This window comes from Nipponia nippon, unplaced genomic scaffold (assembly GCF_047370975.1).
Source record: "Nipponia nippon isolate SJK-2023a ecotype South Korea unplaced genomic scaffold, ASM4737097v1 scaffold_43, whole genome shotgun sequence".
NCBI classification, from domain to species: domain Eukaryota; kingdom Metazoa; phylum Chordata; class Aves; order Pelecaniformes; family Threskiornithidae; genus Nipponia; species Nipponia nippon.
The window spans coordinates 1,255,143-1,280,505 of record NW_028262362.1 but is presented as its reverse complement, the minus strand read 5'-3'; the positions used below and the strand labels follow the sequence as shown (position 1 = coordinate 1,280,505).

Sequence of the window (25,363 nt, the reverse complement as noted above, 5' to 3'; positions counted from 1 at the left end):
AGGAGACCTTATGCAACACATCCACGCACACACATGAAGCCAAAAGCCTGGCCAAAAACATCTACCTACGCCTCACGCGCACAGGTGGAAACGCACGTGCGAAAGTCAGACATCCCGAGAAGCAATCGAGCACACTCGCAGTTACATCTCAAATCTGAAACGTCTTTTCTCTTGATTTGCAAACGAGTCTTAGTCTAAAACGCCAGGAGATAGGGATCAGCAAGGAAAGAGAACGGCGCTTGCCCCCCGACCCCAACCCACACCCTTACGAAGCTTCCCTGGAGTTCTTGTGGGTACGAGGTGCGTGGGAGTAGGCGAGACCGGTTTTCAGTAAAACTCTCCCATCAGTTGGCTTCCGTGCAGGTAGCACTCACCTGAAAAGAGCTGGCTTTGAAGAATCCAGACGTCCTGAGCCAAGACACCTCCAGCCTGTCGCTTCTCTACATTTTCAGCTCCGTTCATGATGCAGATAGAGATGCTGGCTGCTCTGACCTTCTGCACGTGTCAGCAGGTTCTCTTCTAACTTCTGTTTCACCTTCCAAAGCTAGAGGGAGACCAGAAAATGAGACGGCTTTAGGAGACAAGTGGGAGCTTCTGGTTAAACTGTAGGGCGTAAGGAATCGGCAGTCTTAGATTTTATCTGCCACAAATCGGCTCTATCAGTCTGATCAAGATCCCTCTCCCCTGGGAAAGCAGGGGTAGCAAGACAGAGCTCAGGGCTTACGATGCCTTCACCCAGAATACGCAGTAGACAAACCGATGGGATTGGGATTCAGCAACTGAAAGGCCAAAGGCAAAATTAAGGCCTTTTAGCCCTTTCCTCGACTTAAGGGAAAGGTCTGTGGTGGGTATTTAAATACCCAATTGTGGGTATTTAAAACATTCTTAGGCTTTAAGCTGGAAACCAACACTTCTGCTCCCAGTTTTGCTAGCTTTTGCACAGACTGGGCAGACCACAGGGCTCATTTCCCTGCTTTACCTGTTTGTATTATAGCAGCGCCTCAAATCCCTACCCGTAAGAAGTAAATGTTATCATGTGGGGGAACCGTTTCCATCCCTGCAGCAGAGGCAGGAGATATTATCAAGCTCTTTGCACATCTTTTTCTGGGGAGGGTCTAAGTACAAACGTTTAGGCCTTCCCCGGGTAGAGTGCTATATTATATTATACTGTGTCACATCCTATCCCTCCCCTTGCGTTACTTACCAGTCCCACAGACGGGCACAGCCTTCTCTGAGGACACAGAAACCTGGGGGAACATGGGAGAAAGGAAACTCTAATCAGCTGCAGCCAGTTGCTGCTCTCAGCCCTGGCAGGTCTGCAGCTGTTTCTCATCTCCTTCATCGCCCTGTAGCAGCTTTTGCTGGAGAGCCCCCACCTCGCTCCGGGGGCACCGGCTCTGAACCGGCTACAGGTGAATGCGATCACTCCCTGCAAAATGCCTGTTCACATGGCCTCTTGTGGCCAAGCCACACCGGCTACCCTCCTGCAGCTCTGCCAGGCCGCTCTTCCCAGGGCGGCTCCTGGAAAGTGGCACAGGGAACGGTGTCCTTCCCGCGGACAAGTCCATCCCCAAATATTCTTCTGTCTGTTTTTCACATCGGTGCCTCACGCATGGCCCTGCTTGCTTTTCAGAAACCACGCCTGGCTGAAGGGCAAGCAGGTCACGATACTTCATCCGCAGGCAAGGTCTGGCTATCGCAGGACTTCTTTTACCCCCCCCAAAATACTTACGCGGTTCTAAGATTATTAACATAACTGCAGCCAGCCTAGCAGTCTTGTGCGAGTTTATTGTTGAAGTACCAAAGGTTATGTGGGTAGGTGAGGCATCAATTGAGGGTGCACGTAGATAATCACGGGCTTAATGAATTACTATGCCTCAGCTGACGCATACTCCGCCGCATGAGAGTTTCGCGCCAGACAGAAAGGGGAAAGCAACTTTGTGGTGCGACAGGTCGACTGATACGTGGTAAATTATTAAACTATCGTAGCTGGATTGTTTGCAGCACAACTCAAGTCAAATAGCAGGCTCCGGTTTCAGGAAGGGGAAAGGATTTTGACTGGGGCGCCCTCAGACTTTTTTGAGGAAAGCAGCCAACCGAGCAGGTCCGCTCACACCCGAGGAATCTGACGGGGAGCACGTCGTCTCAGCTAACGTCTGAGCTTTGTCACACGAGGGTGGAAAAAGCTATGCGACTGTAGTCTTTTGCATGTAGGGAAAGCCAAGCCAGGCTGGCTTGATATTTGTGAAATGCCTAACAAGAACTAAGCAAAACTTAATGCAGTACAAACTATCATACCTGCTTTTATTGAAGAAGCAAAACTGAGCGTGACAGGTCCTTCTCTGCCTTTTGAAAGCTACCTCTTCGAGAAAGGCTTGGTTTGGTGTTTGACTTCTTTTTCAACAGCCCGTCTCAAAAGACGCAGATACGCAGAGGGTGAGAATCGTGACAGCGAACGGTGCAGGGACATTCGGCCCAAACCACTGCAGAGCAAGCCTGCAGTTTGAAAAAAGCATCTTTTACCCTTTTCTTTCATCGTGCAGAAAAAGACCCCAAACAACTCGAAGCCAAACCTTTGGCGCAAGGGTCACGGAATTCACTTTTAAGCCGAGATTCTCCCAACATCGTGATGCTAACGTTACGGAGCAATCTCTTCCAGCAATTGCCAAAACCAGCCTCTTTCTGTCCGTCTCCCTGCTACGGGCTGGCAGCAGGTCCCTGACGTACTCCTCCGCTACGAGCATAACCTGCGTCCTCCTACAAAATGGTCAACATATGTAGCGAGTCTGAAATCTAATTGCCTGCTGGTACTAAGCCAAGGCTTGGATTTTGATGTGTAGCTACTCCATTTCCACCCCTGCCACCTGCCTCCCCTGCCCTCCGAGCAGAAGAGCGATGGCGAGTGGGCGGATAGGATGGGGATGTATTACAACCACCCTTTAATAGCACAAACCACATTGCTTCCACATCGTAATACCTGGGACAGATTAGGCTGGGGCCGGGTGTGAAAGATATGGTCAAAGAAACAAAAGCAATTCAGGAAGGCACGCAGAATTCAGGTCACATCTTCAAGCTGCCCAGAAAGTTTCTAAGAGACAGGCTGTGAAAGCACGCCCAGTGTCTGCTTAACCCGGCTCCTTTTCCCCGACTGTGGTACCCCCTCGGTGTTTTGCCTGGGCTGACAGAAAGCGGTTTCCAGTCTTAAAACCTGCTGCTTCCAGGCGAGCAGGGTGCGGGAGCTCCCTGGTACCTGCCAACGCGTCCCGAGCACCCTGTGCATTCCTCAGACATCCGTTCTGCTTCCAGAGACGTTCGGGGTCTCAGATCGGGGAAGTCCACGGCAGAGAGTAGGTAGTGCTGTGATTTTATCAGGAGCGGGGAAAAAAAAAATGTTAGCCTAATGAACACAGGAAGGGCTCGTTTATCAAGGCTCTAGCAAAGTAAATGGGCAGAAAACAGAGCCTATGTGGTGCGACCTATCTTACTCTCAATCAGCTCGCTTACTCCACCAATATGGAGCACTTACTCACTGGAAGGGGCTTTAATAGGTATTTAGAAGTGTGAAACAGAGACCAGCCTTTCACCCACCTGTGTGACATCCTTTTTAAAAAAGAAAATATGAAATCGGCTTTCTCAGCACACAGAGCACTTCAAGCTTGCGGGATTCTTTGTGCCACCCTCGCAGATCCCGCTGCGCTCAGCACCCGGAGGTTACCTTGCCATACGAAGAAAATGTACTTGAGTTTTCAAAACAAGTCATTCTGGGAAAGCCTGCATTTAAAAAACGGCCTTGAGGACTGGGATATGGCAGAGGAGCTCAAACTCACCGTCACTACTGAAGAGTTTCTGCAAGGTAAGGGCCTCAGGGGGATGGACTGACTTGGCTTCCTTTTAAAAAGATTCCTACCTCCAAAACCCAGGTGAAAGTTGTAAAATCTGGTAAACAGTAAGTTCCAGTCTAGAAGTTAACAAAAAGCCCGTGTTTGAATGTGATCAGATCAGATTAGAAGTGTCTGCAATTAGGTACAAAGTAAGTAGGCAGCTTACAGAGGCTAACACAAAAAATACAAGCTCACCCACAGTGTCTCTGGGCTCCCTATGTCTACCAGCTCCTGATGGGACCCCGCGCCATTGCACGCTGAAGCGGCAAGCTGAGCCCCGGGGTGCTCGCTGGCAGGGGCACTGCCAGATGCCAGGGGTACGTTCGGGACCTGGTGCTACCTACGGAGGCTGGCGGTGTTTCAGAGAATGGCCTGGGAAAGGGGCTTTTCTTTTGCCAGCCAGAACATCTGTGTCCAGGCTGGAATTTTTCCAAGCTTACTTAGAAAAAGTTGAAGCCCGTCCCTCAAGGCCACGGATGTGATGACATAGCTGTGCCTGCAGACACACTTCCCTCCGAATGCAACCTTTTGGGCAGATAAACTTGGGAGAGGAGGGCTGAAGGGAGTAATTTACGCTCTTCTGGCTGTGCAGGGGAAAGAGAAAGTAAAATTGCAGAGCCGAGCACCGATGTTCGGGCTGGCCGCAGCGGTGCAAGAACACACAGACGTGCACGCTCTATGCAAAACAGGAAACAAAACACTCTTTAGAGGGATGGGGAGGCAACTGGGGACCTTTGCCTTGGGAGCTGCATTGCATTAGAGCTCCCCCAGGCTGCCTCTGGACAGCAGGGTCTAGAAATGGTCCTCAGGTAGGACCGGCGGGGTGACGTTTCTCCTTCTCCTCAGAACCTGGCCTTCAGCCCCATCTGTGGATGTGGGTAAACCCCAGCCTGGTCTGCCCCATCCCCGGGAGCCCTGGCGTAGAGCCGGCTGGATCCGACAGCCCGGTGGCCTCGGTCGCTGGCGCCACGGAAACCTCCTCGCCGAACACATCCTGGGACTACTCCGACCCGGACTGCTCCGAGGAGGATGCGCTGTCATCCTCCGGCGAGGCTGGAAAGGTATAAAAAAGGGAACTGCTTGGGCAGTCCTAGGCATCGTATGCGCTTAATGATCCCGCAGGAGCAACCGGCCCAGCAGCTCCGCGAGCGGTTACCTCCCGTTTCAGCAGGGGTCAGTCAATGCATGGAGCCCGTCTGACGAACAGGCTGAGAGTACAAAGTGCAGGGAAGGAGGCTGAAACTTAAAAGTATATAAGCTTTCTATACGCACTCTGCCAGACCCGCCCTCCCCCAGAACAAGGCAGCTTATCCCCGCCCCTCATTCCACCCAGGGCTAATATATCCCCGGCCTTTTTATCCTTCCTCTCCACAGCTTATGGAGGGTGAAGATGCTTCGTGTGTGGACATCCCGGTTCCTCAGGAGACGCCGGAAACTCCCGAACTCAAGGCAACGCTGATGCCTCGGAAATCTGCAGTCCTCAGGCCTCAGAGCGTGAAGCTCAAGTGCCCCAGGGAGATGAGCGCCAAAATCGAGGGAGGCTGGCCTCGTCCCCCCCTTAATTACTGCATCCTCATCGCCCTCGCCCTGTGCAACAGCGCAAGTGGCAGTCTGACCGTACAGCAGATCTACCAGTTCACACGGTACCCGCCCTTCTCCCAGCTCCTGGCGCAGAGTGAGGGGACGAGGGACGACGAGGGGTACGGGAGTCTCTGATCTTCTACTGGGGAGCAGGGACGTGGCAGCCAGGACTTGCATTCTGCTCTCAGCTCTGCCTTCGGCTCAAGATGCCGCTGAGAAAACTGCTTCCCCTCTTTGTCAACACCCACACCCAGGAGCCTCGAGAGCCAGCATTTTAGTTTTGTCTTACCCTCCTTAGAAAAAACACAGTGCTCAACTGTGCCAGCCATCCTTACACCACAGGGGTCAGGGAGGACACTCTCCTCCTTCCCTTGCTCGGATGCGATGCATTCTGTCATTTATCACAGCCGCTAATCGCTTCAGCTCAGGACAAATCTTTTCTCTCCGCAGGCAGCACTTCCCATTTTTTCAAACGGCCCCAGAGGGCTGGAAAAACACGATCCGACACAACCTGTGCTTCAGCAGCTGCTTTGAGAAAAACACCGGCTTCGTGTGCGGCGAGGGAAACCGCAAGTCCTGCCTCTGGAAGCTGACTCCAGAAGGACGCAGAAAGTTCCAGGAGGAGGCGCAGGCTCTGCCCAAAGAGGCTCTCGACTTGGTGCGCCAAAGCATGAGCGAACCGGGTACGTTTCAGAGGGCAGGAGCCCCGCAAAACGCAGAGCGAGTCAGACGTGACAAGGTTCCCACGGTGGGGGGGATACGGACAGGCACCCAAGCCAGTACGCAGTCACCAGCACTGCCGGACAGCAGGTCCAGGAGATGATACCAGACACTCAGAGATCCCTGTAGAGCCAGCCTCAGGAGCGGGGCTTGGTCACCAGACCAGCCAAGAACCCTTCTTTAACGAAACCAACCTAGCAATAGGAACAAACCAGGCTACATTAAAACACAGAGCCTTCATCTCAGTATCGCGTTGCTCAGCAAAACAATACCTATCACGTTAACATGGATAAGAGCTGAGGCTGTGGCGTCAGTGCCTGAGCAGTCATTCTGCTCCAAGTAACTATCGCAACTTCCTCTCTCTCTCTTTTGCAGATCTCATGAGATCTCTGTTTGGCCTATGATTCCTTCTGGCTCCCTGCTTCTGAAACACGTACCGTGTGTTTTCAAACCAAGCTTGTTTTCTCAGGTCCTGCCGCAGGTAGCTTCCCAAGAGCTGCGTGTGGAGATGATGAGTATCGTGACATAAGGACTCAAATTTAGAAGCAAGGTGGGGAAAGGTGACCAATCTCATTTCCTTCAGTAAGGCAAGTTTTTGCTCCAGCTGCACACATCTCAAGTTGCAGAGGCATTTTGACATGTGGCAGCCGCTACGACTTTAACACAAAGTCCTCCACGCAAGCTGTTGCCTCTTGCAATGTTCTTGCGGTGCAGAGGCTGAAGCTGCGGGAGAAGGTTGATCTGTGCCCTAACAAAGGGTCTCGGCCCACAGGCCGGAGGCTGAGCAGAGAACACGTTAGCTGGCTGAGCGAGAGGAGCCCCTGCCGTACAGACGTTATTCCAAGCTGTTGCGCTTGCCCGCCCAGCTGTAAAACCAGCAGGCAAGGATCCACATAACTGCTGGGCAGGCTGCTTTGCAAGGTGCTTGGAATTTCTGCAACGCTCGCTTGGCAGAAATCAGCAAGCACTGCAGAGTGTGAGGAGGGAGGGGGTTATCTCGGAGAGGCAAGGATGCAACAAAGCAAAAAAAAAAAAGAAGCAATCAGAGCTTGCTGTTGTGCTGTTGACTTACTTGCTTCTCCAGCAAGAGGCAAGAAAATCACGTCCCCGGGCCAGAATTCAGGCTGGTAGCAGGTGCCTAGTGTTTGAGAAGAGTAGGTTTTCTGTACCTTCTGCCTGGCTGCTGCGGCAGCTGCTCGAGGAGAAGCACGATCGCTCCAGTTATGTCCATTATCAGTCCCGCATGCAGCAGGAGCCGGGGCGCCCTGTCGACAGGGGACAAACAGCACACGGTCACGATGCGAGTTCTGAAGTTCACTGCGGGGTTGTATCCTAGTCCTGACCCACAGGGAGAGGATGCCAGGGGACAGCCCCCCCGAACCTGCTTGAGAGGGCGGGCTGGGCACACCCTGGAGATCGGCTCCTTTCACCCGCCTGCCCACGAGAGCATAAAAGAAGAGACGCGTTAAAAGCGGTTTGATCGAGTCGCAACGCGCGCGCGCGCTAGGCTGGTAGCTTCCCTGGCGAGCGCACAAACCACCGCGCAGGGTAGGCTTGCGCAGCTGGGTGCCAATGTCACCTGAGCGACTGCAGAAGTCGGAGAGTGACAGGCGGCTGTCAGTCCCACACGTGACAGCACAGGCTCTGTCTGTCTGTCTGGGACCTGATTTAAGGTGAACGGTCTTTGAAGGCCTCGCTGCGCTGGATGGCAGCACTGAGAGAACCTTGATGCTGCAGTTCAGGCGCTCTCCTTCAATCACGCTGGGCTAGACCATGAGCATCCTCTGCTCTTACTGAACGTAAACAAAAAAACCCAACCAAACAGTTAAGATTTCGGTAGAGCTGTGGAGGGGCAGGAAAACGAAGGCGTCGGACCAACGCTACCGGACAGGCTGTGTCAGAAGGCAGCCAGGTGGGAGGCCAGCGGGTTTCAGGGATGTACGACGTGCCTGCAGCGAGCGCTCGTAACGGTGAACGGAAGAAGTCTGAAACCAGATGAAGCTTCAGACAGGCCGGGGGAGAGCGGCGTTTGCCGCGCGCACGTCCCCGCGGGGCGCCGAGCGAAACGCCAGCTCGCGATGAAGGAAAAGGGCGTCGGCTTTCCTGCCACCCTCAACTCAACACCCTGCAGCGGGGCTTAGCATGGAATCCCGGAATGCTTTGGGACGGAAGGGACCTGTAAAGCTCATCTGGTCCATCCCCCCGCAACTGGCAGGGACATCTTCAGCCAGACCGGGTCGCTCCTCTCCTGAGCAGCGCACCCGGAGCTGCAGCGAGCCCGCGCGCTGTCCGGCGGCCGCTCGAGAGCTCCCCGGGCCGGGGCCGGGGCCGGGGCCGGGGCCGGGGCCGGGGGGAAGGCAGGGCCGGCGCCCCTCGCCGCGGCGGCCGGGCGGTGGCGGGCTGCCGCGCCTGCGCCCCGCGGGGCCGGGCCGGGGCGGGCCGCGCCGCGCCGCCATGGCGGTGCACTACTGCGGGCTGTGCCGCCGCACCTCCTTCTCCGGCCGGCGGCACCTGTACAGCGCCGCGCACCGGCGGCGGCTGCGGGAGGCGCTGGACCGGCTGCAGGAGGAGGTGGCGGCGGCGCGGGCGGCGGCGGCGGGGGCCGGGGAGGGCGGCGGGGCCGTGCGGCCCTACGACCCGGCGGAGCACGAGCGGCGCGTCTGGTGCCTGTGCTGCGGGCGCGGCGTGCGGCGGGACGGGCGGCGGGGCGGGCTGGCGCTGCCGCAGGCCGGCCTCCTCCAGCACCTGGCCGGGTAGGCGGGCGGGCAGGCGGCGGCGGGCGGGCGGCGGGGCCGGGGCGGCGCTGACGGGTGTCCCGCAGGCCCGAGCACCGCCGGGAGACGGCGCGGTTCTGGCGGGAGAACAGGCCGGAGGCGGCGCCGCGGGAGCGGTTCCTGGTGCCGGCCGAGGAGTACGAGCGCTTCGCCCGGGCGCTGGAGCGGGCGCTGGCCGCGCACCAGCGGCGGGAGGAGGAGCGCATCCGCCAGGTACCGCCGACCCGGCCCCGGCCCCGCCGACCGGACCCCGGCCCCGCCGAGCCGGTCCCGGCCTCACCCGCGCTCTCCCCGCAGATGGCGGCCGGCATCCGGGAAGCGGAGCGCAGGCAGCGGGAGACGGTGCAGGCCGCGCTCCAGGTCGGTGAGCCGTATCCTGCCCTGGCTGTGGGGAGCGGGGCCGGGGCCGCGGCCGCGCGTCCCCGGCGGCACCGGACGCCCCGGCGAGGGGCTGGGGGCGGGCGGGGGCTCTGCTCAGCGCCAGAAATATCGTTCCTTTTTCCTGAATCGCGCCCAGCTTCAGACAGAGCCGGAGCCTGGCGCGGGACCTGCCCTCTGCGGCCCCCCAGCCGGACCCAGAAGGTGAGAACCGTTTTCCTTAAATTGCTGCTCACCCGCACCCCACTCAAATACCGCCCCGCGCCACAGCGGCAGCCTTTTGCGCTTGCCGCTGCTGTTGCCAGAGTTGACACTGCCACCGCCAGGATCTCGCGTTCGCTCAGATCCTTCACAGACTCTTATGGCCTAGACGATAGTAAGCGCCATAGCCGCAGAAAGGTTGCCCTCCCGTCCACGCATTGGGAGGTAAGCGCTCACAGCCACGAAGAGCGAGCACAGTGGTAGCACAAAAGTGTTTAACGTTGCCCCGAGAACATTCCTCCTTGCCCTTCTTACTGCAAAACTCTCCGAACACAAATACCATTCTGCTCCAGAAACCTCTGGACAATCGTTGCCTGCCCGGCTTCGGCAGTCGCTCACCTCTCAGCCTGCCCCTTGGCTCCCCTCTTCCAGGGACTCCTCTCAGGATGCAGAGCAGCCTGGCCCGAGCGGGACGCAGGCAGGACCTGACTTAGACTGGATGGAGGCAGGCCAGGCTTTGACCTTCATCGGCCACCAGGTAGGGGTGACTTGCTAACGAGCATGACTTAAATAACTGCAAGTTATAGCACGCGTCACAAAGCCAAGCAAGGGCTTGCAACCTCCGTCGCTGAAAAAGGCAGCTTTGCCGATTCAGACGACCGACTAGCCGAGAATTCCAGTCATCCAGTCTAAACTTGCGTTTCGTTAAGCAAACGTTCTCTAACACGCACAGAAAACCCAACCGCTCCTCAAAGAAAGCGGCGACGAGCCTCCCTCTGCGTCTTTTTGTAACAGCTTGAATCTGGGAGGGAACGCACGTAATGCCCTTCTGTTTAGAGACGTTCTTGAAAGCATCAGTTTCTCATTAGTGTTTTATGTTTCTGTTGACAGGAAACAGAAGGGAAAGGAAATGTTCACACAGGTAACCGCGCCTGCTTCGTGGCTCATTTGGTCGCTACCCTGCTGAAAACTCTTGGCTTGCAAACGTAACAGGGGTAACTGAAAGCAGTTCTGAAGCAGTTACAGCGTAACCTGGAGCTGCTCGCTCTTTTGCTAACGTTTGACACGCTAGAGGAGAAGACGACACTTCCGTATCATGAAAACGCTGTTGGTGCTACTGCTGCGCGGAGCGTACGGTTTGGGGTGCGATCTGCCACGGCCGTCACTGAGACAAGCCAGCTGCTTTTTCTTACGAAGCCCCAAGTTTACTTTTCCTTTGCTGCTCGCTTGGCAGGGCGAGCTGCGGGGACAGCGAGTAGAGGTGATGCCTTCCCCTATCTCGAGCTTAGGATAGCTTCAGTGGCTAAATGCATTTTCCCCCTGACTTCTAGGAGCAAAACCTCCGTGGCTAACAGAGGAAGAGGATGGAAGTAAACCACAAATTGGACCTTCGTACGAGGAATTTCTCAAGCAAAGTGAGCGGGTTGCATACGTTTCAGTTAACCTTACGTTCACTTTACCGCACTAAAGAATCAAAAGCTATTTGACTGAAAAACTTTCACTTAACGAACTATTTTTTAGAGGAGAAGCAGAAGCTGAAAAAGCTCCCAGCGGAGCGCGTGGGTGCCAACTTTGACCATACCTCTCAGACGGGTGACGGCTGGCTCCCTTCCTTCGGGCGGGTTTGGAATCACGGCAGGAGGTGGCAGTCCAGGTGGGCGTCAGGGCAGCACGGACCGATGCTGAGGGGAGGGCGTGCGGCTTCCTTCCACGCAAGCCGCTCGCGGAGCGGGCTTGGCGGTAGCAGCAAGCGTAAGGAGATGTCTTACCGCGCAAACGAGTCACGCCACGCGGTGCTCAGTCCGGGCAGGGCGTCGCTCCTGCCCTGGAGCAGCGCACGCTGACTTGCGGGGCGAAGCGCGGTCGCGGCTGCAGGGGCCGCGCACGCGAAGGCGTCTGCCTTGCTGAGCTAGGCTCACCTTTCAGACCCGCGTACTGGTGCGCATACGCACGCTTCTTCCGCTGGCGCCTCGTAATACGCTAGAAATCTCTGCCAGCTAGCTGAAGAGACTACTGCAGCTCACCGAGATAACTGAAAAAAAATAGCGGAGTAAGCGTCTGTTCTACACCACTGTGCCTAGCACTATCTCGCTTGTTAGATGAGGCAGCATTACCTCTTTCTAAAGGCTGTTGCGTTCTGACTTGTACGCTCTCTTTCAGGCATCAGTTCAGAACTGAATCGGGGGAAAAGAAGAAAAAAAGGTGATCAGAAGAGGAGCACCGAAGAAACCAAGCTGTGACCGTAGCGGAAGGGCGGACTGCGGGTACCTGCAGCTTTGTCGGCGCTGCCACCGCCGCCGCCAAGTTTAGCGCTCTTATTGAATACCTACATCTAGACGCGTCCAGTCCCCCGCAAGGCTGGGCGACCACGGCCTCATTCCGAGTTGAGCACCGTTACCGGAAGGGGGGCATCGTGGCAGACCCACTCCCCCTGTAAGAGACGCGCAGCGCACAGCTGGGCACCGGTTTCTTGAGTCTTAAGCTACACAAAGGCAGATCCTGCCAGCAGGGAAGGTCTCCTGCCTACGCGGTATCTTCATAATCAGAAAGCCTGCCTTATACAGCGCGTGCTGCCAGTGTCCTAGGCTGATGTGTGGCATGATGTCCCATTAAAAAACCAAGTTTTTGAGAAATAAAGTTGTTTTTTTTTTTTTTTTAAATTACCTGTGTTAGTAGAGCAACTGAAACTTGTTTCAGATGCAGGGCCCATGCTGGGGATAACCGATGACACGCAGCTGATGTTTTCATTCTAATTTATATTACTTTACTTGTTCTGCCTCACCTGAAGTCCTCAGTAGAAGAAAGGAGGCCTTGAAGACCATTGCTGTGGGCAGTTCTTCCTTTTAATTTAAACAAAATACAGCCTGATTTAGAGCTGCTTATTTAGCAGCTTGTTTAGAGGGAGTTTAAATACATGATTGAAATATCCCACTAGCACCTTCCCTGTCTACAATGCCAGAAACAGGCTTCGGTGTTCCTCCTACTAGAACCGAATACGGCTTAACGTCACTGGCTGCTGTCGGGGATGCAAAAGTTCCTTCCCTTTTTGCGATATAAAAGCACGTTCACAGTACATTCCTAACACCGTATAAATGCAAAAACTTGCTGCTAGAGGAAGACAGCTGTGACCTGTACCAGAAGCCACTATCAATAACGCGTCAATAACGAAACGTACACATTCTTGAAAAAGCAAGGAAACTTATTTCAATAATTTTATTGCGTGCATCTACATATGACACATTGTGGACGAGGTCACCGGAGAACCTGCAAAGCAAGAAGTTCCAAATCAGACAACCGGCTCGCAACCAGCTAGGCACAAACCAAACCGCCCGAAAGCCCTGCCCCAATAAGAACACTTGCACATGGTGCCCTCTGGCAGCAGCGAAGACGCGGGCCCCGCAGCCCACAGAGATAGGAGAGCGCACGCAGCTCTCCCCGTCCGATGGGCAACAGGGACAAAATCGCAAATTGCTCTTTAACTCTGGAGAACTGACGTTTCCAGCAACGCCACACAGACAGGCGCTCGGAGCGCGAGCGACGTCCTCAACACCTGGAGAAACGGCGCACCCAAAGCAACGTGGGAGCTGCCCGTGACACGGCGCGTAGCCGTCTGCCAGCCCCTGACCAAGCGTGACCCAGCTCCTTCACAGAGCCCGCTGTCTCACCTCCCTACGCGTCCTCCCCTGCGGCGGGCGCGTCTCCACCTTTCGTGTTTCTGGTGTAGATCACTTGGGCTCGGTGCTTGGACACCAGTTTGATCAAACCTACGAAAAAAGGAAATTATTCGAGTGCACGCGCGCGTAGTGGAGGACGCCGGGGATGTCGCGCTCCCTTCTAAAGGGGCGGACTGGACAACGCGCGATAGCAAATGCCAGGGTACCCGATACTACACACGCTTATACGCGGCTTTTGTTCGGGTCTGGCAGCGGTTCTGTCACAACCCGTCCTTCTGGCAGCATTGTCTTACTACAGCAACGCCACTGAAAGCGGCAGAGCCGCTGCTCCTTACTTTGGAGCGCTTTTGAAACGCGAGCTAAGGCAGCGGCTCATCAGAAACGCACCAATTTGCATACTGCAGATACAGTATGAAATCTTCTAGGTGAGCAAGAAGATGACGCCCAATTCAAGCTGCCTTCTGTTTTTCCACAGTTTTGAGCACTTACCTTTGCTGAGCAGCTCCTGGAGCGCAGCCCTAGCCAGGGAGCCTCGAATCTTCAGTCGCTCCGAGACAACTGCAGGCGTGATGAGCTTGTAGTTGGGGACTTCTTTGCACAGTTTGTCATAGGTGGCCTTGTCAAACAGGACAAGGTTGTTCAACTTGTCTCTCACTTTCCCCTTGGACCACTTCTACTTGAAAAGAGGAAAAAAAAAAACCCTAAGACATCTTCTAAGCAATAACAAAAGATAAAGCTTCCGGATGCCCTAAGAACTGCACCATCAGACGTCTCCATCTCGCGTCCCAGATTAAAGAACTAACGAGATGCGCAAAGTCGCCTTTATAAACGTCCGTGTTACAGACAATACCTACAGCACCTCCAAATAAAAGGAGCAAAACCTTTTGTTACCCAGCTTTAACGCCGTCGCCTGCAACTTACAGCCAGATGACGAAAGGGCTCCTCTAACGAGACGGCCCCCCAGCGCCAGGAGCACCCAGCCACCCGCGCCGCAGGCCTGGAAGGCCTGGGGAGCCCCAGCAGCCTCCTCCGAGCGATCGGGCTCCCGCGCCCCTTCGTGCGCCCGGCTGCGCGCCCCGCCTTTTCACGGCGGGCTCGGCGAGGGCCGCGGCCCGGGGCCCGCCGCCAGCGAGGCCGCCTCGGCAGGCGCGGCGCAGGCTCCTACCTTCTTCTTGGCTTTGCCGCCGGACTTGTTGACCGGGTCCTTGTCCTTTTTGGCGGACTTGCCCGCGTCCTTCTTCTTCTTGTCGTCTTTGGGCGGCTGCGGGGTGGAGTGGGGGGGAGAAGGATGGGACGGTCAGCGGCGGGGACGGCCCCCCCCCCCCCCCCCCCCCAGCTCCCGGCCCCTGCTCGGGGCCGCCCTCCCGCCGCTCGGCGGGTCCCCCCGCGCCCCCGCCGCCCGCCCCGGCCTCACCATGCTGCGGCGGCGGCTGCTCCCCCAAGATGTCGGCCGAGAAAGGAAGCGCCTGGCGCGAGGCGTGGGGAAGCCCCGTGCTCTCGGGCGGCTTCCGGGGCACGGCCTGACGCCACTTCCGGGGCGGGGCGGGGCGGGGCGGGCGGCGCCATGGCGATCTTCAGCGTCTACGTGGTGAACAAGGCGGGCGGCCTGATCTACCAGCTGGACCACTACGCGCCCCGCGCCGACACCGAGAAGACCTTCAGCTTCCCGCTCGACCTCGTCCTGCGCCCGCACGACGAGCGCGTCGTCGTCGCCTTCGGACAGCGCGACGGCATCCGCGGTGCGGCGGCGGGCGGGGAGGGCCGGGCCGGGCCGCGCCGGGCTGGCAGACAGACAGACAGACTGGCAGACTGACGCCGCGCTGTCTCCGCAGTGGGCCACGCCGTGCTGGCCATCAACGGCGCCGAGGTGAACGGGCGCTTCACGGCGGACGGGAAGGACGTGCTGGAGTTCCTGGGCAACCCCGCCAACTACCCGGTGTCCATCCGCTTCGGCCGCCACCGCCTCTCCTCCAACGAGAAGCTCATGCTGGCCTCCATGTTCCACTCGTGAGCCGGGGCGGCACGGGGCGGGCGGGGACGCGGCGTGGGCGGGGGCGGCGGCGGGCGCTGAGGGCCGTCTCCCCGCAGGCTCTTCGCCATCGGGTCGCAGCTGTCCCCCGAGGTCGGCAGCTCTGGGATCGAGATGCTGGAGACAGACACCTTCAAGCTGCACTGCTTCCAGACGCTGACAGGTACCGTCCGGCCCCGGGCGCCCGGCCCCGCTCCGCTTTGCTGGGGCCGTCACAGAGCTCGGCCTTCCTCCCGCTTCTGTCGTTGTGGCTCCAGGGATCAAGTTCGTGGTGCTCGCTGACCCGAGGCAGGCGGGGATAGACGCCCTTCTCCGCAAGATCTACGAGATTTACTCTGACTTTGCTCTGAAGAATCCCTTCTACTCCCTGGAGATGCCGATCAGGTAAGGAAAAGCCCACTTTTAATCACGCGGCTGCAACCCCTTGTCGCTTTCTGCCTGCGCAGTAACAAATGCTGACAGCCCTGAAGTGGCAAAGCAGACCCAGAGGCTGAGGGAAGGGGGACGACCCAGCACACTGCTGCAGGGACGGGATGCTGACCTGTGCCTTTTCCAGTGCCGCTCTGCTGGGGAGGCGGGAGGCGCTCTTCCTTGGTACAATCCCCGCTGTCCTTCCCTAACGCTGGAGCCCACGCAAGCAGCTTTACTCGTGCTTAACGGCCCAGCCAAAGTTTCACAGCAGTCAGGTTGCCCTCTTGTGACTTACGGAATCTCTCCTTGAAGGATGCAGAGCCAAAGGATGTGGAGAGCCCATCTTCCTTAGCCTGTTCCGTAGGTGAAGTCATCCCCTTCCGCTTTTCTGACTGTTTCAGATGCGAGTTGTTTGACCAGAACTTGAAGCTGGCTCTGGAGGTGGCAGAGAAAGCCGGACCCTTCGGACCTGGGTCGTAGAGAAAGCCTCACCTGTTGCACAGACTCCTTTCTCGGGAGAGCAGGGCCTCTCTCGTCCCCGGCTGGCCTCTCCCGGAGCTCTCTCCTCCACAGCAGAGACTGCGCATCCCCGAAACATGCTTCGTTATGTCCTAAAATACCCTTTTATCCCCTTTGTTGTGAAAGTTACCTTAAACAGACTCGTTACTACTGTTTACATTGGGCCCCAGAGGCTTGTTCCGCTGTTGCGGCTCCACTGCCCTTGAGTGAAGAAAAAGATAAGGTGCGGGTCCCCGGCCTTACCGCAGTCGATGATTGTCTTCTTTCATTTCATAACTGTACATACGGATTTTTCCTGTATAGCTCTAACTTATGGTTTTGCAGGGGGTTTCTGCATAGAAGTAATAAACGCTCCTCAAAGAGGCGGATGGCTGTTTGTTTTCTGTTGGCAGGGTAAATTCGCCCCAGTAGCACCTCAAGAGGACAGGCGGGTTTGGGTGGTTCTGCTTGCACCGTTCTCCATAAGACAACCAGAGCCCTCGTGACACTGCTCCGTTTTTATTTCACAGACAGTAGAAGACATACAATTAAGTACAAAATGTAATTCACTTCCATTGTTTTAATTAAGGCTGGCTACCTGCTCTTGCAACCAAGCTGTTCAGCAGAGTACCTGCGCGTGGGTTCTTCACGAGTAGAACTTGCCTCTTCCAGGACCCTAAAGCAGTAAATCCTAATCCTTTTGGGGAAAACCAAGAATATTCAACAAAACCCCGGTTAAAAACCGGAGCCTACTTATGGCAAAGAGTGCTGGGCCCGCGGGCTGCCAGCGGTGGCTCTGCTAAGGCCAACTCCCAGAGGCAGCCCAAGCCCCCGCCCACAGCCAGGGGAGATGCAGCTCTTGACCGAAAACATCCTAGACTACGTACCTCGCGCTGAAAAAATACAAGCCAAATGCTAGAAACACAGGTTTGCACGAAACCCAGCTGCAGAAGTCGTGGGCCGGCGGCAGCTGCTGTCACAATACCTGCCGCCGGGTCAGTTTTCCTGGCTGATTTGCAGAGCGCTCGCTACAAGCTGACTTGGCAGCAGCTGCCTCCCTTGCAAATCATTAACGCCGTCCGCAGAAATCGCACCGGGCCGGATCAGTTCAACAGAAGGAGCTTCTCTAAACGCTCTCCCCTGAAGTGCCAAGAATTTCTTGGAAACGTGCCTATTTCTAAGCGCTGCGGAGAGCCCTGCCACAGCACCGCATCGGCGTTCCGCTTCTCCAGAGCAAAACACCACCCTCGCTCCTAACAGCTCATCCCGAGTAAAGCTAAAGCCACGCTGCCCTCCAGTCAGCCGTGAGGCCGAACCGTCATGGTCATCGCTCCCTGCTCTGCCACCGTTCTAGGGCCGAGAGCGCGCAGGGAGCTCGCGCCTAAGCGAACCGAGACAGCTGCGCTTACAGCGGCTGGAGGGGGTGAACGAACGCGGCGAAGGCTCGCTTCAGCACCCCTGAACAACGAGGCTGACTTGACAGTTAATGGCCAAGACGAACAGTAAGGACAAAACTAAATGTGACAGCACCTGAAGCCGGTCATTTTAGAGCACTTTTAGTGAAGAAGCTCAGGCTGCGAAGCCTGCTTGCCTCACCAACAGTGCTGTGAGGAGGAGGTACAGTAAAATCATTGCAAATGTAAACTAGCTGAATTATCACATCTCGAGGGAAAAAGTGATCGGTAGCAGGAACCTTGTGCCCTCAGGCACGTGACAGTGGACGAGAAATTGAGACATTTTTATCTAGGTTGCAGCAATAGGTAAACTCGCTCCTAGGCCAGTTAAACAAAAACTGAGCATTGTTCACGGTGGTGTGGGAGCATCCTTTTCACCAAGCGGCTTATCCTCAGTCAGCCTTCCTGGGAATCCGGCCCATCTTGGTGCGGATGTTCCGCAGTAAGAAGAAAGCCACCGTGCTACTGGTACAGGTGATTTCGGCTACCCAGAAGGCTGTGGCCCAGCTGTAGTGCTTGGCAATGGTACTGAAGGGTAGTCCAGCCAGAAAACCCCCAACTGTAAGGAAAAACAAAGAGAAAACTAGCAATGCTTGAGCGTCTCAATTTTATCCGCCAGCACTCGGTTTTGCAGGTATAAAAGTTCCTTGGGCCTGGTTTGAACTTAAAGCACGAGGCAAAAACCCGTCAGGTACAGCAGGAAGCATTACCTCTGCTTCTCAGCTGACTTCCCACGATTGGTAACTTGGCACCCAGGGGCTAGACCATGCGTCACCAAGAACGCACACGGGTTTTCTTTGGTTTTCAGGGAAACGGGTGTTACTCACCGTTGGCCATGAGGGCCACTATGGCGTGGGAGGTGCCACACAGGTTGGCAGGGGCACTTTCGTTGGCTATAACCCCAAACAGGGCGATCGGCCCGTATGAGGAGAACCCAAACACAGCTCCCAGAGTCAGGATCCACAGCTGTCAAAACAAGTTAAGATCAGAAACAGGATCTGTGCATCTTACCCCTGCCAGTCAGCAGCTGCTGACAAATCTCAGATCCTATGCGCACGGTACGAGGGGGTTTTGACATTTTCGGGCTGACACCAGCTCCCTGGCCTGCCGACAGAGAGCTCAAGCCTGTGACAGACCCCACGTATACACAGCCCAGCTGCACCTCCGTCTTGTTAGCCAGCGCGCGCTCTCCTCTCTCCTACAGTTCTGCCCCCTACACCGTGTACGTACGCTATGCGCTGTTTTGCAAGAAAGAACCAGAACGTTGAAGAGAGATGGGCAATGAGCCCGTGAAATGGCAGGAGAGAGCTGTGAATCGAGTTGCTTTTAAAAATGATCCCGGAGACAGCACCTAAAAGCTTTTCTCATTTTAGATGCGAGCGACTGAGCAGAACATCTTTATTTGCGAGTAGCCACTATCTGATAACCTCTGTGTTACTAAACAAACACAGAAGCAAAACCAAAAAACCCCAGCAGTCTGAGCTTCAGTGTTAGCTTACGCTCTACAAAAGCTACCTGGCTCAGAATTTCTTGTGAAAGGACGACGAAGGATAAGTAACTCGACCACCTCAAGAGTACAGCACGCTTTTTGAACTCTAAACACCATTTCAAGATGCGCAGAAGGAAGTAAATGCCATCTTATTTTCCAGATAGGACACAGAAACAAAGAGTCAGGAGGACACCTGCCAAAGTTAAGCAGGAAGGCATCTACAGGAACAGAATCAGTCCTTCTGACCTCACTCACAAAACCCCTTAACCGGCTATGTTTTACCTGATAAACAAATGCCCTCGGAACCTTCTATACAAGAACTCAAAATTTTTATGTTCAGGCTTTTAAAGTCAGTTAGTGTGATCAAATGATTACAAGAAAAGGTTTCTTTCACAAAACTTACAGTAATCTTCTCAATGCCCTGGTTCTAAGTTCTGGAGCGCTAACCAACCTCCCAGGATAGGAAAAAGGCAGACCAGCGAAAGCAGAAACAGGCAGAGGGAGAAAAAAATGCAAGGCAGAAACCTCATGTTCTTTTAGGCCTGTAAGATCAGCTAGAGGTTGCAAGGCTACAGTCCAGAAGTGATTTTCCTGAAGAAGAAAAAAAGGGAAAGGAGAAAAGAGGTTTCATTTATTTAGCAATCATTAGGGCAGATGCAAGTCACGTCTACGCTATAGCCGGTAACGCAGGCTACCCAAGCCAACTTAGGCAGCAGCAGCAGTCCAAACCAGACTAAGCTAGCCTGCTTCTCTCTAGCGCAAACAAAGAAAACGCAAACTTAAAGTTCCTGGGAAGGGTGAAGGAAACAGTCACGCTCCCTGTCATCAAACTCCTCACCGTTAAAGGGCTATCCCTACAACCGACGGTCAGCTGCTCGCGCATGAATTACCTTGGGAGAATCGCCCGTGACCGTGACGCGGAAGAGAAACATGGACACGCACATCCCGGCCATCATGGAAAGCAGCAGCGCGTGCCGAGGATTCCCGTAGCTTGACAGACCCACCTGTAACACGGGAAGGGAAACCGAGGGTCAGAAACTGGAAGGACTCCTTCCATCTTACGCTTGTGGTAACAAACGCTGTCCACACAGCCCAGTCAGAAACGTGGATGGTGCATCAGAAGCACACACTTTAGCAAGGCTTCTTGGTTTGGTTTAGGGACTGCCCGCAGTCAAACCGTGCTAAACAAGCAGCTCTTAGTGATGAATGATACTTCTGTTATCAACTGTGCCCTATTTCCACCCTGAATTCAGCTTCAGATCCCACCACTGGATAGTAATGTGGGTTTTTTTCAGCCAGACATAACTGTCAACAACCAGATCTCTTTCAACACGGAAATCTGGAGAGCACAGTAAAGCCAACAAATTAAACAGATCAAACACCTTAAACCTGACAGGCGTATCACAATCCCTAACATCGGCATGCACATTTCCCAACACCTTCTAGGGTGTTCAGCGGTTGTCCTCACGCACACAGCAGAACTGGGTACAGGCCTGTTTCTCAGTTGTACCGCACCGCGGCAACGCCACCCTGACTGAGCACCTTAGCGAAGCTGTTGAGATGGGTCGCGTCCCTCCCAGCCTACTTCTGCACAAAGGGAAAGAGGCGGGTTAACCAAGAACGGTCTGATTTTCAAAAGTCCCATTTCAAAGCAGGGTAGTTTAGACACAGAACTGCATCCAAAAGAAGAGCTTGGGAAGACAGAAGAAAGAAACACGATACTAAGAATGGCTGTTTTCTAGCGTGAGGCAGCAGCTCCCTACCTCTGCATTCTGGGTATCCTGAATCTCCAGAGCAACATAAACAAGGGGAGCATTCTGCTCCGCTACTGGTGCGGGCATTAGAGAGGGGAGAAAAATAAAAAAAAAAAAAAAAAAAATCTTTACGCACTCACGAAGGAAGCCAAAAACAAACGTAAAAATTCTGAAGCAGTTCAAACTGACGTTGTGTCAACCGCCCGGCACGCCTGAGGGTCCGGATTACTTACTCTTGCTACCGCTCTGTCAGAAAGGTATCCAGCAGCAATGCTTCCCACCAGACCCCCAATCTCCAAGGCACTCATGTAGGAACTACCTAGAACGTAGGCGAAGCAAAGAACAGGCCATCAGGTTCGGTCACAACAGCAAAGCTGCTGCACGCTTTAAACCAAGCTCAACTGCTGTCAGCTCACCACGAGCTCAGAGCAGCTCTGCTGGACCAGACTCTCCAGCTCAGCCTTGCACAGGAATGCCCGTCTGCCAGTCCCAGGAGGGCTCTGGCACAAGACCACACTGAGGCACTCGGCGCATGCAGTCACTTCATCGGCAAGTTATTTCAATAACTACGTGTACCTAAATGGACAGGTAGGAGGTAAGCAAACAAGTCCCTCAGATGGAGTGGCCTGCATCCTTTCGCTCTACCCGGTTGAGCTCTCTGCCACACCCCCCACACTGCAGCCACAAAGCTTAAAAATGCAGCTTTGCATCTTACCCACAAGCACGGACTGTCCCCTCTCCTGGATCAGGAAAAGCTGTCCCCAGTCAGTACAGCACGTTTTCACTCCAAAAACGACCAGGTAGCCTGTTGAGAGCACCCAGAGGTACGGTGAGAGCAGCAGCTCTGTCAAAGTACTATTGTCGCTGGAGGAAGCTGTAAGGAAGACCAGGAGGAATGTTACTACCGCTTGAGCGCAGCTACTGAACCACACCGACTCAGCAGCACTACAGACACATCTGCAAGCAGGATTCACGCATAAGGACATCCTTAGAGGGAGCTATTCATAGCTACTGGTAGTGAATGGCTTTACCTCCCCCTCGTTCTGGGTTTGCTGTGACTTCAGAATCTTTTCTGTCAACTTATTCCACGCTCGTTAAAGAGTTCAAAAGAATAATCAAAACGCTACTCCCAGTAATTTTCTGTATTGCGGTTGCCAATAAACCCTTCACAACGGTGGTTAGAAACAACGATCTGCTTCTCCAGATTTTGCGCTAATGCTTTTACACTCTGCCTGTGAAAGCCACTACACAGACCCAAACAAAGACGCTGACTTTCAGGTGCTACCTTTATTTTTTGCATCGGTCACCCAAGAACGCCTACAAACCTCCCCAGAGAACACTCTGGGGAAGCAATGTTGGTTCTGTACACAAAGAGGTCAAGTCTAGCAGCGTAGGCATCGCAGGACGGTGTGGAAGGTAGGCTGAGTTTCCACTGGCCTTTAAAATCCTACAGCAAACCTCTGTTGCAATTCCCCTCTACCTGTTCTGCTTTCAGAGGAGCACCACACTCAGTGGTCTGGACAAACATTTACTAACTAGATGTCCTAGGTTAGGACAGAAAACACTGAGCAGAGTCCACCACAAGCCAGGGGTCAAGAGAACCCACGGCGGGGTGAGTGGAGAACTGCCTGTCTTCTGGTAACGTGGAGGAGAGGAAGGTTAGGCTTAAGGAAGCATTCCCTGCTGTTGCTTTTTTCCTCTCTCCCCAGTACTCCCCAGGAGACTCGGCTACGCAAATAAAACGCCAAGAAAATGAGGGAAGACGTTACACAGATGGGCAGATGAAACAGCCAGGCACGAGCATCTCAGCGACGCACACAGGGCCACTGGCAGGCCAAGGAACAGAACTAACTGGTGGTCAGGCTCTTCCTCTGCTCTGCTGCACTTTGCTGTGACAGTCTCGGAAGCCCATGCACCGGCCCCTTCTCACAAGGCTACACTGGGGCTTGCTTTATACGATTTGTAACTTCAACACAGCAGCTTGACAGTTACCAGAATAAAGCTGCTGAAAACAACCCCTTACACGTATCCCGCTGAGCAGTGGTTTCGGGAAGCGGGAAGGACGGAGGTCTTGGTACACCGAGAGCGACACAGAGGCACCCGAACGCAGACAGAAGGCACCGCACCTTCTCCCGCGGCTGCCCGCTTACAGTGAAGTCTTGTGCTCACCTTTCTTCCCTTTCTTGGGTCCTTGTTCAACGTTGGGTAGCCCAACATCCGACGGCTCGTTTTTAATCAGGACAAGGCAAACAAAAGAGACAACCACGCAGATGAAGCCAGAGAAGGACAAAGTCATGCGCCAGTCGTAGTTCAGAGACACGAGAGCAGCGACAATGGGGCCTAAGCCTCCAGCCAAGTTCATGCTTGTAGACAGGACTGCCCACCAAGTCCCAAACTGGGAAGGCTCAAACCACTGTGCAACAACAAGAAAAATGACGTGAGGTCTGAGAAAGAGAGCGACGCTGCACCTGAAAACCCTCGAGGCCCACGCTGCGGGTTCGGGGCAATTCAGACCCAGATCTACAAAAGCAGGTAAAGGGAGCGCCTGCTCTTCACCCCCTTAGTCATGCAGGGAGCTCCAAACATTATGCGAGCGTCAGCCACGGGAGCTTGACAGGTGCTCACACCACGAGCCAGCTCACGGTTATTTCCATTTACAGACGACGAAACCGAGACGCGGGCCAGGAGAGGCAAATTTAAGAGCGCGTGGTTCCGCGTACTCACTTGCTAGGAACAGCGTCCTCCTGGAAAGGTCTGCTGGCACAGGACCGTGAACGGATACGCGGAGAGTCACAGGGTAACTTTAGGACTCGCTGTTGCATTAAGTATCAGGCACGATCGGCTCTGCATTGCAACGTGCGCTCGGAGCCAGAGCCACTTGGGTGGTGGCTGTCGGCAGGAAAATCTGAGCGCTACGTTCACAAACGCCTTCAGAAAACACTGCGTGTATTGTTTCTGTTATGTGGGAACTTCCTTTCTGCGCACACAACCATCCCGGACAGTCCTTCTCTCGCCAGCTAGACGAGGCTAGATGCCTCACAGAAGGGCAATGCAGGTGTTCGCCTCCCCTCGTCCCGCCAGCACGTGCATTCCTGGATTTTACGTCTTTCGAGAGAGGTTAGCGCACAGCTGACCTCCTTTCCTTCTGCCCTAAGGCAGGAACCAATCTGTTCGATTTAGACTACCACAACACCCAAATACAGGCAGCTTAGAGGCTCGACTCATGCTGGTCCTCCATATGTTACCCGGTTTTCTACCTGAACAGCCTGCGGTTTGCAATTCCCGAGTTCCCTGAGCATGCAGATGGAATTCTGCTCATCGCTCCTCACCCCGCAGCAAAACGCCGCAACGACAAAAAGAGATGAGCAGGCCTTTGTCTGCACACTTACAACGCTGGGTTCCGACAAATGATGTCTCTTACAGCGGAAAAGCTCTGCTACCAGGAGGTGTTACTTATCAAACTGAACTAGGATCGAGGCACACAGACGCTAATGAACTTTTTGAATCTTTGCCAGAATAAGCAGAGTCTCGTGCACGGACCCTTGCTCCGCAGGCAGAAGAAAGCACAGCTAGTAGTTTGACCTCCTTAGCTCGAAAGAGGCAGGAATAGGCGTGAGTTCCTCCGGATTCGGAGCAAGCATTCCTGCAACGTGGTCTGCACAGGCCTGCTGCCGGCAGAGCTCAGAAGAAGAGCCGCGAGAAGTTTCCCCCCTCGCCTCCAGCGAGCACTTACTTTTCGCAGTATCTTCCCGCAGGGTGGCCAGCCCAGTCCCTGGGCCAAGCCGTTGAGGAACCAGAGCCCAGCAAAGGCCGTGACGGTGGAGCTCCAGGAGAAGACCACGTTGACCAAGCCCACCATCAGCAGGCCGGAGGAGAAGAGCCAGCGGGCGCTCATCTGGTCGGAGAGGACGCCGCTGACGAACTTGCTGATGGCGTAGGCTGCGGACTGGCTGCTGGTGATGAGACCTGCGGCGGGGCAGAGCCCCAGGCGGGCCTGAGCCCCAGGCGGGCCTGAGCCCCAGGCGGGCCTCAGCCAGGCGGCACGGCGGCCTGCCCACCCGGTAAAGCCGGCGCCGAGCAGGCAGGGCAGCGGGGGGCCCGGGGACCGGCACTCACCCAGGTCGTCCTTCCCCAGCGGCACCTCGGCCATGACGGCGGGCATGACGAACGAGAAGGTTTTGCGGTTGAAGTAGTACAGCGTGTACCCGACGAACATGGCTCCGAAGATCACGGCCCGGTACCGCCCGTACCCGCCGGCCGCCATCCCGCCGCGCTCCTCCGCGGCCAGGCGCGGCCCGGACCCGACGGGAGGGGACGGGACGGGGCAGGCGAGGCGGCCGGCGGCCCGGCGCCGCGGGCGGGGGGACGGCGCGGGCGGAGGGAACTGGCGAGCGGCACCGGCTCCTGCCGCAGCCCCGGCCTCGCCGCCCCGCGCGGAAGCCCCGCCCCGCCCCGCCCCTTGGGCGCCGGGCCCCGCCCCTGTCCGCCCGCCCCGCGGCCCCCCCGCCGCCGCGCCCCC

At 55.5% G+C, this 25,363-nt stretch overlaps 6 protein-coding genes and 1 long non-coding RNA gene across 20 annotated transcripts in view; 3 read left to right on the top strand and 4 right to left on the bottom strand.

Moving 5' to 3' along the window:
- The window catches only part of BCL9L (BCL9 like), a 73,663-nt gene extending 68,920 nt beyond the window's left edge, over positions 1-4,743 (bottom strand). The window contains exons 1-6 of the mRNA XM_087778414.1: positions 3,828-4,743; positions 3,589-3,715; positions 2,978-3,357; positions 2,299-2,757; positions 1,205-1,247; positions 375-544 (exon numbers count right to left, since the gene is read on the bottom strand). The gene's annotated coding sequence lies outside the window, so the exon portion shown is untranslated. The remainder of the gene's footprint in view (positions 1-374; positions 545-1,204; positions 1,248-2,298; positions 2,758-2,977; positions 3,358-3,588; positions 3,716-3,827) is intronic.
- Positions 3,744-7,261, top strand: FOXR1 (forkhead box R1). Of its 2 annotated transcripts, XM_009469085.2 has the most exons (5): positions 3,744-3,853; positions 4,728-4,942; positions 5,256-5,524; positions 5,913-6,145; positions 6,558-7,261. In XM_009469085.2, exons 1-5 carry the CDS (start codon positions 3,805-3,807, stop codon positions 6,584-6,586), a joined length of 795 nt encoding a protein of 264 aa, XP_009467360.2. In that variant the 5' UTR covers positions 3,744-3,804; the 3' UTR covers positions 6,587-7,261. The 2 variants fall into 2 exon arrangements, with proteins under 2 accessions (XP_009467360.2, XP_087634555.1); XM_087778429.1 differs by lacking the exon at positions 6,558-7,261 and having other exon boundaries at positions 5,913-6,370.
- LOC148052852 (uncharacterized) lies at positions 6,246-7,654 on the bottom strand. The gene is made up of 3 exons (XR_015709165.1): positions 7,564-7,654; positions 7,255-7,447; positions 6,246-6,376 (listed from the first exon to the last, which is right to left on the bottom strand). It is a non-coding gene; the product is annotated as an uncharacterized LOC148052852 (long non-coding RNA).
- Positions 7,655-8,616: 962 nt separating this feature from the next.
- On the top strand, positions 8,617-12,192 carry CENATAC (centrosomal AT-AC splicing factor). 10 transcript variants are annotated; one of them, XM_087778422.1, is made up of 9 exons: positions 8,617-8,935; positions 9,004-9,169; positions 9,254-9,327; positions 9,474-9,538; positions 9,889-10,073; positions 10,427-10,457; positions 10,867-10,950; positions 11,057-11,189; positions 11,696-12,190. In XM_087778422.1, the coding sequence occupies exons 1-9, from the start codon at positions 8,637-8,639 to the stop codon at positions 11,739-11,741; spliced, it is 1,083 nt and encodes a 360-aa protein (XP_087634548.1). In that variant the 5' UTR covers positions 8,617-8,636; the 3' UTR covers positions 11,742-12,190. The 10 variants fall into 10 exon arrangements, 7 of the variants coding, with proteins under 7 accessions (XP_087634548.1, XP_087634551.1, XP_087634550.1 ...); XM_087778425.1 differs by having other exon boundaries at positions 9,254-9,316; positions 9,968-10,073; positions 11,696-12,189; XR_015709164.1 differs by lacking the exons at positions 10,867-10,950; positions 11,696-12,190 and adding an exon at positions 9,661-9,760 and having other exon boundaries at positions 9,254-9,316; positions 11,057-11,164.
- Positions 12,193-12,733: 541 nt separating this feature from the next.
- On the bottom strand, positions 12,734-15,309 carry RPS25 (ribosomal protein S25). Its single transcript, XM_087778299.1, has 6 exons — positions 15,143-15,309; positions 14,624-14,990; positions 14,375-14,470; positions 13,699-13,882; positions 13,201-13,299; positions 12,734-12,799 (listed from the first exon to the last, which is right to left on the bottom strand). Exons 1-5 carry the CDS (start codon positions 15,307-15,309, stop codon positions 13,205-13,207), a joined length of 909 nt encoding a protein of 302 aa, XP_087634425.1. The 3' UTR covers positions 12,734-12,799; positions 13,201-13,204.
- Positions 14,774-16,531, top strand: TRAPPC4 (trafficking protein particle complex subunit 4). The gene is made up of 5 exons (XM_087778430.1): positions 14,774-14,948; positions 15,042-15,216; positions 15,298-15,401; positions 15,496-15,622; positions 16,051-16,531. The coding sequence occupies exons 1-5, from the start codon at positions 14,774-14,776 to the stop codon at positions 16,127-16,129; spliced, it is 660 nt and encodes a 219-aa protein (XP_087634556.1). The 3' UTR covers positions 16,130-16,531.
- A 119-nt stretch (positions 16,532-16,650) lies between these two features.
- Positions 16,651-25,300, bottom strand: SLC37A4 (solute carrier family 37 member 4). Of its 4 annotated transcripts, none has more exons than XM_087778419.1 (9): positions 24,961-25,300; positions 24,578-24,855; positions 23,014-23,257; positions 21,560-21,718; positions 21,078-21,163; positions 19,981-20,094; positions 19,616-19,681; positions 18,429-18,567; positions 16,651-18,160 (listed from the first exon to the last, which is right to left on the bottom strand). In XM_087778419.1, exons 1-9 carry the CDS (start codon positions 25,106-25,108, stop codon positions 17,994-17,996), a joined length of 1,401 nt encoding a protein of 466 aa, XP_087634545.1. In that variant the 5' UTR covers positions 25,109-25,300; the 3' UTR covers positions 16,651-17,993. The 4 variants fall into 4 exon arrangements, with proteins under 4 accessions (XP_087634545.1, XP_009467324.2, XP_087634546.1 ...); XM_009469049.2 differs by having other exon boundaries at positions 24,578-24,810; XM_087778420.1 differs by lacking the exon at positions 19,616-19,681.
- Between the last annotated feature and the right edge of the window lie 63 nt (positions 25,301-25,363).